At 36.8% G+C, this 13,979-nt stretch overlaps 1 protein-coding gene and 1 long non-coding RNA gene across 2 annotated transcripts; one reads left to right on the plus strand and one right to left on the minus strand.

Annotated features, from left to right (window-relative positions):
- The first annotated feature begins 257 nt into the window (after positions 1–257).
- Positions 258–2,125, plus strand: LOC121427524. Its single transcript, XR_005971699.1, has 2 exons — positions 258–489; positions 1,260–2,125. It is a non-coding gene; the product is annotated as an uncharacterized LOC121427524 (long non-coding RNA).
- A 568-nt stretch (positions 2,126–2,693) lies between these two features.
- On the minus strand, positions 2,694–12,603 carry LOC121427526 (kelch-like protein 14). Its single transcript, XM_041623969.1, has 3 exons — positions 12,511–12,603; positions 6,171–6,931; positions 2,694–4,967 (listed from the first exon to the last, which is right to left on the minus strand). The coding sequence occupies exons 2-3, from the start codon at positions 6,872–6,874 to the stop codon at positions 3,737–3,739; spliced, it is 1,935 nt and encodes a 644-aa protein (XP_041479903.1). The 5' UTR covers positions 6,875–6,931; positions 12,511–12,603; the 3' UTR covers positions 2,694–3,736.
- Between the last annotated feature and the right edge of the window lie 1,376 nt (positions 12,604–13,979).

Here is a 13,979-nt window from a genome sequence, read left to right on the forward strand (position 1 = left end):
GTGTACAAAATATTAAAATAATGGAATTCCAAATGTTCAAGGATAAATGAAACTTAATTTCACATGACAATGACAAGAAAATCCAAATATTTCATATTTCATATAATAAAATACAAAAGAAATAGTGAGTGATGTCATTAGTTCCCTCATTTGCATACCGACAGAGATGTGCATACATGTATCACTGTTTTGTGAAATGAAGCGAAACTTTAAAATGTCATAACTTTATTATTTTACATCCGATTTTGATGAAATTTTCAGTGTTATGCTTGTTGAATTTTTCTCTTTTTATTTAAATCAAATTTTTGTTGGGGTGGACTTGTCCTTTAAACAAGCCAAAGCAGCCTTGAAAACCCACATCCTGACTTGGCTTTCCATAGTGGTTTCAAAGACCACTTAAGATTGCTTCCAATTAACCACTTCGAGCAGCCCCATTACATGTTATATGGTTTCCACTATTAGAACTTTTAAAACTGATTTTGAAAACTAGTTTAACCCTAAATCTCCCGGGGTGTTTTGATTCTTGTCATTCCCGGGGGAGGGCCATTATGGCCCCCCCTTAAGATCTCGGCCGCCGATCGCGCGAGTGACGCAAAAATTTGCACGCTGGTAGTGTGCGATGTAATCTACAAGGCTGTATGGTAAAATTTTCCAAAATAATGAGATTTTATTTTATATGAATTAATTATGCTAATTTATGCATAAATCATACTTTTTGCTCTCATTCACTAAATAAAGCTCCTAGAATGCTAATTTTTGGTAAAAATTTTCTTTGTAGCATTCTTAACAATCGTAATTCAAAAAAACTTTGGTTTGGAAATAAATTTCTTATGTATTTTATTGTTTTATGAATTTCTTATGTATTTCTTTGTTTTTTTACTTTTTGTTTTTTATTGTTTTTTCAATGGAAATTGTTCCAGACATAATTCTGATCATAAACAAGGCAAAATTAATTAAGTTTAATCAGTAAAAGTAGAAATAATGATACATTTATGAATTTTGGCTAAATACGCAATTTGCATTGGATTTGTACATGAAATCACGTTTATGAGCAATTTTTGGTCTGACATGCACTTGCATAATGTTGCGTAATGTCGTAACCGCGTACCCGGGCGTCACAAATTTGGTCTCAAAATTTGCGCGAGACTTGAATGTAAAAAGTCAGTGAGCTGCGAGGTGAAAAAATTTCGCGCAGCAGATATATCGCGAAAATTGTTGAGGGGGGGGGCCATTATGGCCCCCCCCCCCGGGAGAATTAGGGTTAAGGAAATAGAGAATGGGTTCTAATACAAACTACATTATATATTACATGCACATTTTATATATATCACACAAAAACTATTATTGCAAAATACTTACGTGCAAATGCACGCCATAAAAGGAAAGACGAGGGTGATATAATGCATTTCACTAAATTCAAGGTGAAATATATATTAGACAATAAGTCAAGGTGTAAATACATTATACATGTATACATGTACCATCATGTCATGCAAATGATTTACTTCTATGGAGTTTCTGAGCCCCATGTATAATAAATGTACATTTACATTAAATATTATTGAAAATTTCATTTTTAAAATTCGCTCTAGAAAGAACATGATTAATACTTGATTCTACTCCAGTTTTGTCTAAAAGCTGAATTACAGCAATATTTTTTTGTTTTTTGGGGGGAGTAGTGATGTAAATAGCTTCACTTGTTATTGCTTTTAGGTACATGTACATTTGTATTACCGGATATGTAAAATGAACTTTCTTTGTTGTTCAGGACTGTTTTTTGTTCTGAATCATTCATATTTGCCATGATTGGGTATACATTGTAAAGGGAGGGGGTGGGGTAAATACATGTACTGTACATGTATTGTTCACCTTAAAACCATTGTCAAAATCAGCTTATTTATCTTAAAGGCAATGAAGCATATTGATTGGTCCTCCGGGTATACTTTATTTGTGTGATCTCCAAGGTTCTACATGTATATCTGAGACAGGAGAACCCATCCCTCCCCCAACTAGGGGGGAGCAATCTATCACCACTGCTCTTCAGATAAATTACTTGTTTTACAATATTATCACATACATGAGTAGGCTAAGAAGCCCACATTGTAAAGATATAAAGTGGACAATATCTCTACTTAAGAACAATTAAACTTCAAACAGCGCAAGCATCAAAGATTTGCCTTTTGTAGAGCAAAGTTAATGATGCTTTGAAATACTTATGGCACAGGATAAGAAGATAACGTATTGCCTTAGTTTACAACATTGAAAAATTTTAACCTTGCTACTCGGTGTTTTTTTTAATAGGAATTTATACATGTATGTACATGTATCTATATCTCTGGTATTTATCTACCTGACTTCACAAATAACAATGTACATGTAAATGTGTATATTGTATTAAGTTTTGGTCAACCTCATTACCATGATTTGCACACTGTATAGACCTACATGTAGGAAAAAAATATAAATATGCTGATGCTACTTACATGTAGTACTTAGCACTTGTATGTGAAAGCTGAATATACTGTTTTCCTTGGTAATTTGTTATAAAAGTGAGTCTAAATAAAAAAAAATTCCAACAAAATGTATGGACTTAAAGCCTGACTTTGGCTTTCATATACATGTACTAACATCCCAATCTTACAAATTTGTAGTGACTGATTTTAATAAAAAAAATTCAACTGCTGATTTCCTGTGAACATATATTCAAATCAAACAAATACATGTATACAAGTAGTGGCCTCTCCCAACCTTTTTTTTTCATTTTCCTTCAAAAGCGCTCATTGAATATTTATCTTACAAATTGAGGGACTTGACCAGATAGACAAAGATTACATCATGACAATTGCAACCCAGTTATTTAATTGGAATGAATTCTATTTCAAATGAAAACAAAACTGTGCAATTAATCTTAACTTTGATCATACACCCATGTGTACTACTACATCATATGATTTAGGGTATACATATTCATATAATCTGGTAATGAATTGGCAGTGATTTTGAAATATAGAACAAAAGAAAAATCCCAAAACACTCAATTCAATAAACAGCAATGAAAAGCACTCACTTCAGAGAATCGTCTCACTACCAATTCCTTGCTAATACTGTATTCATCTTTATCTCATCAGATTCCTCAAGCTTTATTGTACAAAGCTTCCTAAAACAGATCAAATAGTAAACCATTTGATATACAGGTACATGTATTGCCAAAAAATGTGTATACATTGAACATGTACGCAATCATTTGTTTGTCACAACCAAAACTTGTTAATTTTCTTCATAAAATGTACAATGAAAAAAAATATATAAGCATTTCAAGCAAAGACAAATCTTACCTTTCAGTTTCAGTAACACTGAATTTTATATTTTCACACCACCAGAAAGACAATCCCACAAGTTTACATTTGTGGATTTATAAATTTACTTTTGAAAATGTTTGGCAAAGATATGAGTACAGGCACAGTACTTCAATCCTGCTATGTTATAAAGTAGTACTTTTTTTTTCAATTTCAAATGTCAATTTATTAAAAATGTTTATTGCCAACAAGTGATGAGCTCACTGAAAATGGATTTGGTCAAAATAGCAACCTCATGATTTCAATAGATAATATTGGCATTGATCTGTTTAAGTACCTGTATTAAGATTAAAAGCATACATGAAAGATTACTAAACTCCAATGGAATGTTAAACTGGCTAGTATACTACACACCCTTGTAACTTTTTAACGATATTGTGTTACCTGTTCATTAAGACAGTACTTCCACTGTTACTCATTCCCGAGTAATTCTCGTTCAGCTGTGAAACAGAAGTGAAATGAGAGTCTGAAGTCGACAAGGAGTCGGCAGTAGGAGATGATCCGTTGAAGACGCTATTTGGAAGAGTCAATGTGCAACAAGACATTCTTAAACTCGAGTCTGGAAGCTCTGCAACCACGTCCCACTCATCTGCGTCTACATTGTAGCAATGAATGTCCTTCTCACGCTGCCGACCAAGGCCATTGTAGCCACCAACAACATAGATCTTCTTGTCTTCCGTTGTTGTACATCCTGCCATGCTAAGTCCAGTCAGCATGGGTGACATGGTGATCCAGGTATCTTCTTGAGGGTTGTACCGCTCAACTCCCATCACGTCTACCCGATCTCCATAGGAGTTCAAATGGTTCCCACCCATAACATACATCATTCCACGGATAGTGCAGCTCATGTGAAACCCTCTAGCAACACTCATTTTGCACTTGGGAATCCAGTGGTCGATCTCTCCGTTGTACATGTAGCACATCCGGCTGAAGTTGTGGGTGGCAAATCCTCCACTGATGTATAGGTGGCCATCTACGACAGTTCCAGACATGGCATATGTTGGTTCATCCAAGCGATGCAGGTATTTCCAACTATTCTCTGTCGGATTGAACATCTCAACTGAAGCCAGGGCACCCTGTTCATTCTTACCTCCCACAGCTATCAAGCTGCCTCCAACCCCAGCCAAGTAGAAGAATGCTCTTCTCTGTTGCATAGGACACATCTGAAGCCATTTGTTGAACCTAGGATCATACCGATGAACAGTTCCAATGCTCTCCTTGCCATTGGAGTTCAATGTCACCTGCCCACCGACAACATAAACAAAATGATTGAGGACCACCACACAGTGATCCACCCGCTTCAGAGGCATCCTAGATAGTTCCTTCCAGCCGCTGTGTAGTTCATCCATAGCAATAACCAGGTTACTCACTCTATGGTGTGGCAGTTCACCTCCAATGGTCACGATGGCTTCCTTGGTCGACCTGATGCGGGTGCGAGGGGTCTGCATGGCCGGCTGGCGGTGAGGCACCAGGTGGTAGTTTAAGGCTTCTATCAGGAATCGATGGCATGCCTGATCTTGCATCATGAAGTCATGTGACTGGACGTGTTCCACCAGGTCATCACTTGATATCAATGGGAATCGAATGTGCTTCATCAGGTGAGCTGCATGTCTGTCAAATCAATTAAATAAAAAGTTAAGTATACAACTATTTTTGCCTAAATATCAGGGATAACATGGCAAGATGGCAAGGAAAGATGGGACAAGGTGTAAAAGTAGTAGGCCTTAAATATTGATACTTTCAAGGCAATGCCACTTTTCTATAGGACACATTTCTATATTAAAGCCCAAATGGAAATAATACTTTTTAAAAATAAATATCCAATACTAATGACAAGGGGGCACTGAGGCCAGTCTAAAGGGCATCTAAGACCTTGGATTAATTCAAACCCTGAACTACAGTAATGTTAATTTATTTGAAGCACGAAATCAGACATATTTGAGATTTGCGATTGGAACTCATCATACACGTACATGTAGTATGATGCACAAATGAATACATGTAGAAGCACAACAAAAGGGAGAAACTAAATTTGGTGTGAAAACGGATTGTACTGATTGGCTAATAACAGTTAATTGCTATTTTCTGATCAAAATCAGACTGATGAACGAGTCATATTTACCCCAAGTCCCCTAAACTTTATTCCTAAGCAAATCTAGGCCCTGTAGTACAAAGAGTTACGATTGATCCGATCAATCGTAACTCTCTGGAAATCCATTAGTGTCATAATTTATTCTACGAAAAATTTGCACAATGTCCCTTTTATGCAAAAGAGAAGCGCAGTAAATTTTCAAGAAAACACTGAATGCGTGAATACGCATCACAGCTAGAAAATATTTTGAACAAACATGCATAATAGATGTTGATGTTGCTGGCCGTCCAAAGTTGCGATTGATCGGAACAATCGTAACTCTTTGTACAACAGGGACCGGTGCTCTAATTTCAATGTCAATTTTTGCATAAATTTCCATTTTATTTGTTGTGTATTGCTTCCATTCATATTCTGATGAATGCACATTGTGCTACTCTAAAATTACCACCACTACCTCATGACTACATGTACCTCAAACTCCTCAAAATACTACTTCATGTAAATATCTGTCTTTTTTTATATGGAAACATGAATGAAAAAATAACAATTTGCAGTAACAAGTGAACATGTCAGAATGCTTTTCCCTGAAGAAAACAAAACAACTATTTGTTTTCATTATTGTAAAGAAAAATATTTTTGAGTACATGTATAGGCCTATGCTGTTGATTTAATCTTATGTAAATCTAAATAAAGCAAGCAATATATACCACTAAATTCTATACCTGAATCTTGTCTGCTTATCATGGTTTATCCAGCGAGCTGCAATTCCAAAGAGCTGAAACTCAGAAACAATGGACATGCGGTCTTGCTTGAGGAAAAAACACATATCATCATACTTGAGGGACTGGAACTCTGGTCTCTCTGCTACAGTCAAGAAGTTATCAACGATGAACTCATGCACATCCTGCTCCAACTGCTTGAAACAGAACTTCCTGGAGAGGTGGAGGATTCCGATGCAGTTCTCAACGGCCAGGACAGACGTCAGATACTGAATGCAGATGTCGATGACACGCTTCATTTTCAACTGAACGGCTCCAGACACAACCTTGCGGACATTCTCCAGGGTGAGTTCTATCTGAGAGGTGTAAGCATAGTGCAGGAGCAACTCCAGACTGTCCTTGGTGATGTTACTGTGGAGTTGGACGTCACGGACGTTGTCATTCTCAAGATAAATTGACCTGAAGTACTCACTGCAGGAAGCAAGCACAGCGCGATGTACAGCAAAATGGTGACCATTGGCAATGATGTTACCATCGCACAAGATCCGCTGCTTCCACAACTGATGAAGCTGGTTGAGAATGTCTTTACCATGCTCAGCACACTGGTACTGTCTGCTAGGGGCCGGAGCATGACTACGATGTGGTTCTGGTCTTATAGGCTTCTGCATGCTGAAATTGTTGTTTATTGCGATGCGTGCTGTTGCCATTGTTATTCTGGAATGTCAGCCACTACTTCATATCAAAGAGTTTGATAATTCCCAGACCTGGGCAAAGAGAAATAAAGCAAATTATTTTTTATAACCGAGATATACATGCACAGTCAAATACATGTACCTATATTATATTTTTCAAAATTATCTGAATTCACAAAGGTGGATAGCATGAACATGTATCTTCCACCCTTGGGCTAAATATTGTAAAATTTACGCTGTGAATTCATATTTCACAACACATTTTTGTTTCACCCTGTTGCTAAATTGACAATTTGTGTTGGTGGTGGTGATTTTTTACCTAATTGCTAAGAAAGTATGAATGCTTGTAAGCAAGCAACCAGAGGACCAACGGCTTAAGATCCTCTCCGAGGGACCTGGTAATAAGGATTACATGTAATGCCTTACCAAAGGGCACTAGCGCACCAAGTGGGAATCAAACCCGGGTCAATGGAATCTGAAACCACCCCTCTACTGACCGAGCTATTGCGCCTCCAAACGTGTTGTGTTAAATAAAGCACCCTGATGACTGAGTTAACCCACTTTTGTGAATTGCATCATTTAACACTGGTATTACCTTCTTCTTCTGTTGATTTCCTCCAGTCCTGGAGAACTGCAGGATCCAGTTGATACGAAGAAAAACTATGCAATACATGTACCATTGTGTAAAATTACATGATTTAACCCATGAGTTAATATCAACTCACCTTCATGACATCAGGAAAAAAAAACTTTCCTTTCAAACAATGAATTGATGCAATTCTCACAACAATTGTAATAAAAACTGTTGTTCTACAAAATGTATGTGTATAAATAATGTTCTTTCTGTTCAATAGGCTGCAAAATGATGCAAAATTAAACTTACAATCTTCAATATCATATGATTCATTTCGTTCTCATTAATTACCTTATTACCTAATTACCGGATCTACTGGGAAAATGCAATTACTTATGCAGTCGATTTTCCAGGTCTATTACTGATGCTCTCTCCATCTTACTAAATAATTTGTATCAGTGTGCTGGGCTGTTATCACTAAACTTCTAGAATGAAGCCTTGTATTTTTTCTTTTCCTACATAAAATTCATGGAAAGAATGACTGCAATCAAGATGCTGATCTTTTTCTTACATCACACAGACTAACACTAATTCACTGTACTAGTGCAACAATTCATATTATTCGAACTGAGGTAAATCAAAGGCCAGTCAATATGAGCGACATTAAAGAAGATTCCAAACAAGGCGTCCCTTCAAGAGAAAATATTTTTATATAAGTTTTACAGTCTATTCTAACTATTGCCAACTCCCCCGCTCCCATTTCATTAGATGACTTACTAGATTAAAACTGTTTAATAGAACAAATTTTTATCTTTCCAAAATATTTTCTTTTACTTTGTGAGCTTTCAGTTTTACCTACTGTCTTTGCAGGCTTCTTCAGACAAGCGCAGAATCGCCATAGATGGGGTATCAGCAGCGCATCAGTCTGTGAGAATGCGAATTCCCATTCTCACAGACTGCCACGCTGCTAAAAATTTCATCAAAATTGAACATAAGTTACAACATATTTCGCTTATTTTTCACAAGAGTTATAGACTATGCAAAACTCAGTGATATGCAAATGAGAAAGTCAATGTCTCTCTCTCTCTCTCTCTCTCTGTTCTCATCCCTTCGCTTGGTTCGGAGGTCGTCGGGTCCAACCCGCATGTGACGTACATGTATCTTGAAGACTGAATGATAGTGACTCATCAGGCCAGGAGAGCACTGGAACGGCTATTATGGATTTTTGTGATATATATCAAGGTCGCTTTTAATAGCTTGGCATTGATATCCAGGGGGAGCCTTGAGTCAAAGGCAATAAGAACATCTTGGGTGAAATTGAAATTGTAGTTTACAGCTGGTTTGTCAGAAAAATGCTCCAGATACCATCGATGATCCTGTAATATCTCCTTGATTTTGAGTACATGAAATCATCTCTAATATGCTTCAGAAAGATGCAAGATGCTATGAAATGATCGGTTGTCTCATCTTCAAGCTTACAAAGAGGACAGAGGGAATTTGTGCTCTTTCCGATCTTACATCTTCTTGCCTTTACTAGATATGTCCCAGAAAGAAGTTGTGCTCTATATATTAACGCTTGTCTCAAGCCATCCTGGACAGGACCGGGAGGAAAGAGTACCTCTGCATTGATTTCTGATTTTCCCATTCAGAACTTCAGGGAAGATTTCTGGGATATACCTCCGACCACTTGCTCTCTCACAGCTGCATGAACTTTACTTTTGACAACCTGCTTCCATTGCTGGTATGAAGGAGTCGATTCAAGAAGCGAGTTCAAGTCAGGCAGTTGGTATACTTAGTAAATCCTTCAAAGCTCTTATAGGAGTGAGGAGGGCAAAGGCATGAAGAAAGGTCTTGAGTTCAAAACGTCCAGGGCTCAGGTTGATTACATGTCCTAGTAGGAGTCTGTTTAACTCTATTTGACGAGAAATAGGGATGAGGCCAGTCAACAAGAAGACTATCTCATCTGGTGCAGTCAATGGGACACCAATGATTCTCTTTAATAGATGAGACTGACATCTAGCTTCTGGAACATTGCCTTTGTAAGTTTCAAAACTTTGCCTCCATAAAGCATTCGTGGGATGCAATGTCCTTCGCTCACTATTTCTTTTGTTTTTTATTGTTTACATGTAGTTCATACAAAATTTCATTTTTTACAGATTTGTCAATACGGGACCAGCATGACTGAACCATAAATTTTTTGGGAAAATGGTGGTAATTTCGGCAATATCCTGGTTTAAGTCACCAGTCCACCCACTATGGTTTATTTCGTCAGCACTGGTGACTTCTTTCAACTCGTACACAACAACAAGCGCACACACACCGACACACACAAGAAGAGAGAGGTGACTAATTTAAATACATGTTCAGCCTTCAGGGAGAAATAAAACTTTGACAAGACAATGAGAAATTTTTTTCATATAACAAAATACAAAGGAAATAGTGAGTGATGTCATCAGTTTGCATACAGACTCAGTTTGGAATTTGTGAAAATTAAAGCAGAACGAGTGGCAGAAGTTTACAACTTAAAATTGTCATAATTTTATTTTAGTACATCCGATCTTTATGAAATTTTCAGCATTTGCATCAATGATTAAGTTTGTTGGATTTTTCTCTTTTTTATTCAAATAAACCTTCTGTTTGGTGGACTTGTACTTAAATGTCAATGTGATATTAGGCTGTCCCCCTTCGATGCTGACCTGTCATGTAATGAGTCTTGGAAGCTATTTTCAGATATGCTGCATGCATCTGTCAAGAGACATATTCCTAAAAGATCAGGTAAAAGACATAGGAAAAGACACTTGTATATTACTCATAAGGCGGTTTCTATGTCAAAAAAGAAACACAGACTATGGAAGAAATACCAGACTTCTAATAGTGTTTGGGACTACATTCCTTATATGCGCGTACGAGACAATTTAAGGTCCATGACCAGGCAACTCTGTAGTAATTTTGAACAACATGTTGCATCTCAATCAAAGGTGAATCCGAAAGTATTTTGGAAATATGTTAACAGTAAAACCAAAACGAGATCCAAGGTGTCAAACCTCACTCGGACCGACGGATCAAAAGCTGATATACTTAACGAACAATTCAGTTCAGTTTTCATCGAAGAGGATTTGTCTGAATTACCATGTATTCCAAATCGCCTGAATGATGATATTATTTTGGATCATGTACTGATTACACCAGATATCGTTCGCAAGAAGCTTATTGCTTTGAATGTTACCAAATCCGCTGGTCCTGACAACATTCACCCTCGTATTTTGAAGGAACTAGCCAGTGAACTGTGCACACCTCTGTCATTGATATTTAATATGTCCTTTGATGAATCTGTGCTTCCTTCTGACTGGAAATCAGCTAATGTTACAGCAATACACAAAAAGGGCAGCAGAAAGGACCCTGGAAATTACCGCCCTATTAGTTTGACATCAGTAGTGGTTAAAGTTTTCGAGTCTATTATACGTGATACCATTGTTAATCATATGAGTGATCATTATTTATTCACTGATGCACAACATGGATTTGTTCCAGGGAGGTCATGCTTAACTCAACTGTTAACACAGCTCGAGGATTGGACTCAGTATTTGGACAATGGAGATCCAGTTGATGTAGTGTATTTAGACTTCAAAAAAGCTTTTGATTCTGTGCCACATGTTAGACTGTTGAATAAGATTGCTTCATATGGTATCGATGGCCCACTTCTTTCTTGGATTCAAGATTTTTTAACGCATAGAGTCCAGAGAGTTTCAATCGATGGATGTTATTCAGACTGGTCTACTGTCATCAGCGGAATTCCGCAGGGCAGCGTACTCGGTCCGACCCTTTTTGTTCTGTTTGTAAATGACTTGCCTGATACATGTATTACTTCCTGTAGAACTCAGATGTATGCAGATGATGTTAAAGTTTATACATCCATCAACTGCCAAAATTCTTGCCATGAATTACAAGAGGATTTAAATAACATTTCTACGTGGTCTTCACTTTGGCAGCTTCCTTTAAACTCTCAAAAATGCAAGACCCTACATCTTGGCTACAATAATCCTAAACACACCTATGTGATGGAAAACAGACATCTTGAGAATGTGGACTCTGAAAAAGACCTCGGTGTCATTGTTGATAACAATCTTACTTTCCATAAGCACATAGCAGCAATGGTACAGAAGGCTAACCAGATGCTAGGGATCATTAAACGAGCCTTTGTAAATACAACTCCGGATATCTTCATACCTTTGTATAAAACCCTTGTCCGTCCGCATCTCGAATATTGTACTGTGTCTTGGAATCCACGCTTTGTAACTGATGACCGTAAAATTGAGGCAGTGCAGAGGAGAGCTACAAAAATGGTTCCTGGTATGTCTTTTTTAACCTACACTGAAAGGTTGAAAAAACTTCAACTCTTCTCTCTTCACTACCGACGTGAAAGGGCCGATATGATTCAAGTTTACAAGATACTTAATGGCTTAGACAGACTTGCTCCAGATTACTTTTTCGAAAGATCTCTCTATGGTACAACTCGTGGTCACTCTTTGAAGCTTTTTAGCACACATCGGAAACTCAATGTTAGAAGTAGCTACTTCAGCATACGTATTATTACTTCATGGAATGCCTTGCCTGAATCACTTATCTCTGCACGTAATATTGTTGCTTTCAAAAATGGCTTGGACAAATTTTGGCAAAGCAAACAGTTCTACATGTAATATGTATGTACCATGACGACATCCACGCACACACGCATCACGTATCAGTTTTTTGCAATTTTATCCGTTATGACTTCGTTGACGACCGGGAGATCTACAGGTTTACCTCACTCCCGTACACCAGATGATGATGATGAGTCACCAACGTTCATGTGCCCCGCCCTGCAATGAGTCACGCAAGCAAAAGTGATCAACTGATATGGTAAACAATACACTGAATAGAATGCGTCGGGCATATACATTGTACACTCGCCTAACGCCACAGGCCCAGCAACTTTGCAAATGCGCAAATGGTGATGGATTTAAGATTTCACCTCATCTAAATGATAACAAAATGAATATCATGCTCAGATATTTAGTTATTTAAAAAAGATACTTACGTATGTTATGAATAGGTAAAACTTTACAGAATATCATCTTCCATCAAATTTCTAACTGTAACGGAAAGCGTCATCCGTTGCTATTTGCTATATGTAATTAGTCAAAAGAGGGCGTTCTCCCCTTTTAATCATCAAGGCCCTACACGACATTGGGAGCGGACCAAACCTTATGTGCAGTTGATATTACCTACTGTGATTGATGAAGAACCCCCTCATTGTAAAAATCTTCAATTAATACATTACAAAAGAATGTGTTGAGCCAAACTGCCTGTGAAATCCATAAATATCAGCACAATCTTGAATTTTACACTGAATCAATATGCTATAGTAGAAGAGATGATAATTCTTTATTTTGATTGATTGATTGATTGATTGATTGATTGATAACGATTGATTGATAACGAATTTATTCATTCCAAAATTATAACAAAGTTGCAAAGTAAAGCAAAATATAATATAATATTTTGAAATGAAAAAGGAACCTTCTGGAAAGCAAAGCTTGTTATCGAAGGTTTCCTTCAATAAATAAGACATATTAATGCAAAAACAAACAATATATAATATACAAATCATAACGTTCTTGTTGAAGTTCAAAATATATATAATATACAAGTCATCATATCTTTCTTGTAAAAAAATTATGTAAATCCTTGTTAAATATATATTTTTTACATATTCTCCCAAGTAAAAGATACACAAGGCTGGATTATATTACAAGATATGAAGAAAAGTGAAAAGGACACACAAGACAAAAACGTTACGAAAACAGGACGTGACAGAACGGTACAAGAACAAGACATGACAAAAAGTTATACCAAAACAAGACGGACGAAATATTACAAGAACAGACAAATAAAAAAAGACAACAACAACAACAACAAAACAAAGGACAAAAACGAGTAAAAGAAAAAAGAACAAAAAAAAAATCTGCACAGGTAGAGCGAATGAAAGGAGACAGGAAAAGAAGCGAAATAAGGGGGGGGACAGAAGATCCATAAGATATCCTAAGTATGATGAATGATGTGAGTGTTATAGTTATTGGTCAGATGTTTTTTTAAGTGCTCTATTGAAGCTATGAATAGTTGGCTTATTTCGTAAAGTTTGCGGAAGTGAATTCCAAAGTTTGATACCAGAAGATATGAACAGTTTGTTTGTTAATAATGTCCTCGTTCTAGGTAAATGGAAAAGTCCAGCAGATCTTGTAGGGTAGTGATGTACATTGATATTTCGTGTGAACATAGAATAAAATACGTCTGTCATCTTTACTAAGGTTAAACATAAAAGATCCAAGATTATAATGGTAAAGATCATGTATCTTAAGAATTCCATGAGTTTTAAAAAGAACATTCGTATGTGCCCGATAATGAGAATGGCAACTACGCGCAAAGCTTTTTTCTGAAGTAGTAAAAGTCTATTCAAATGAAAATCAGCACAACTCCCCCATGCAATAATACAAAAGTTCAAATGCG

The sequence above is a fragment of the Lytechinus variegatus genome, chromosome 14 (genome assembly GCF_018143015.1).
Source record: "Lytechinus variegatus isolate NC3 chromosome 14, Lvar_3.0, whole genome shotgun sequence".
NCBI lineage: Eukaryota > Metazoa > Echinodermata > Echinoidea > Temnopleuroida > Toxopneustidae > Lytechinus > Lytechinus variegatus.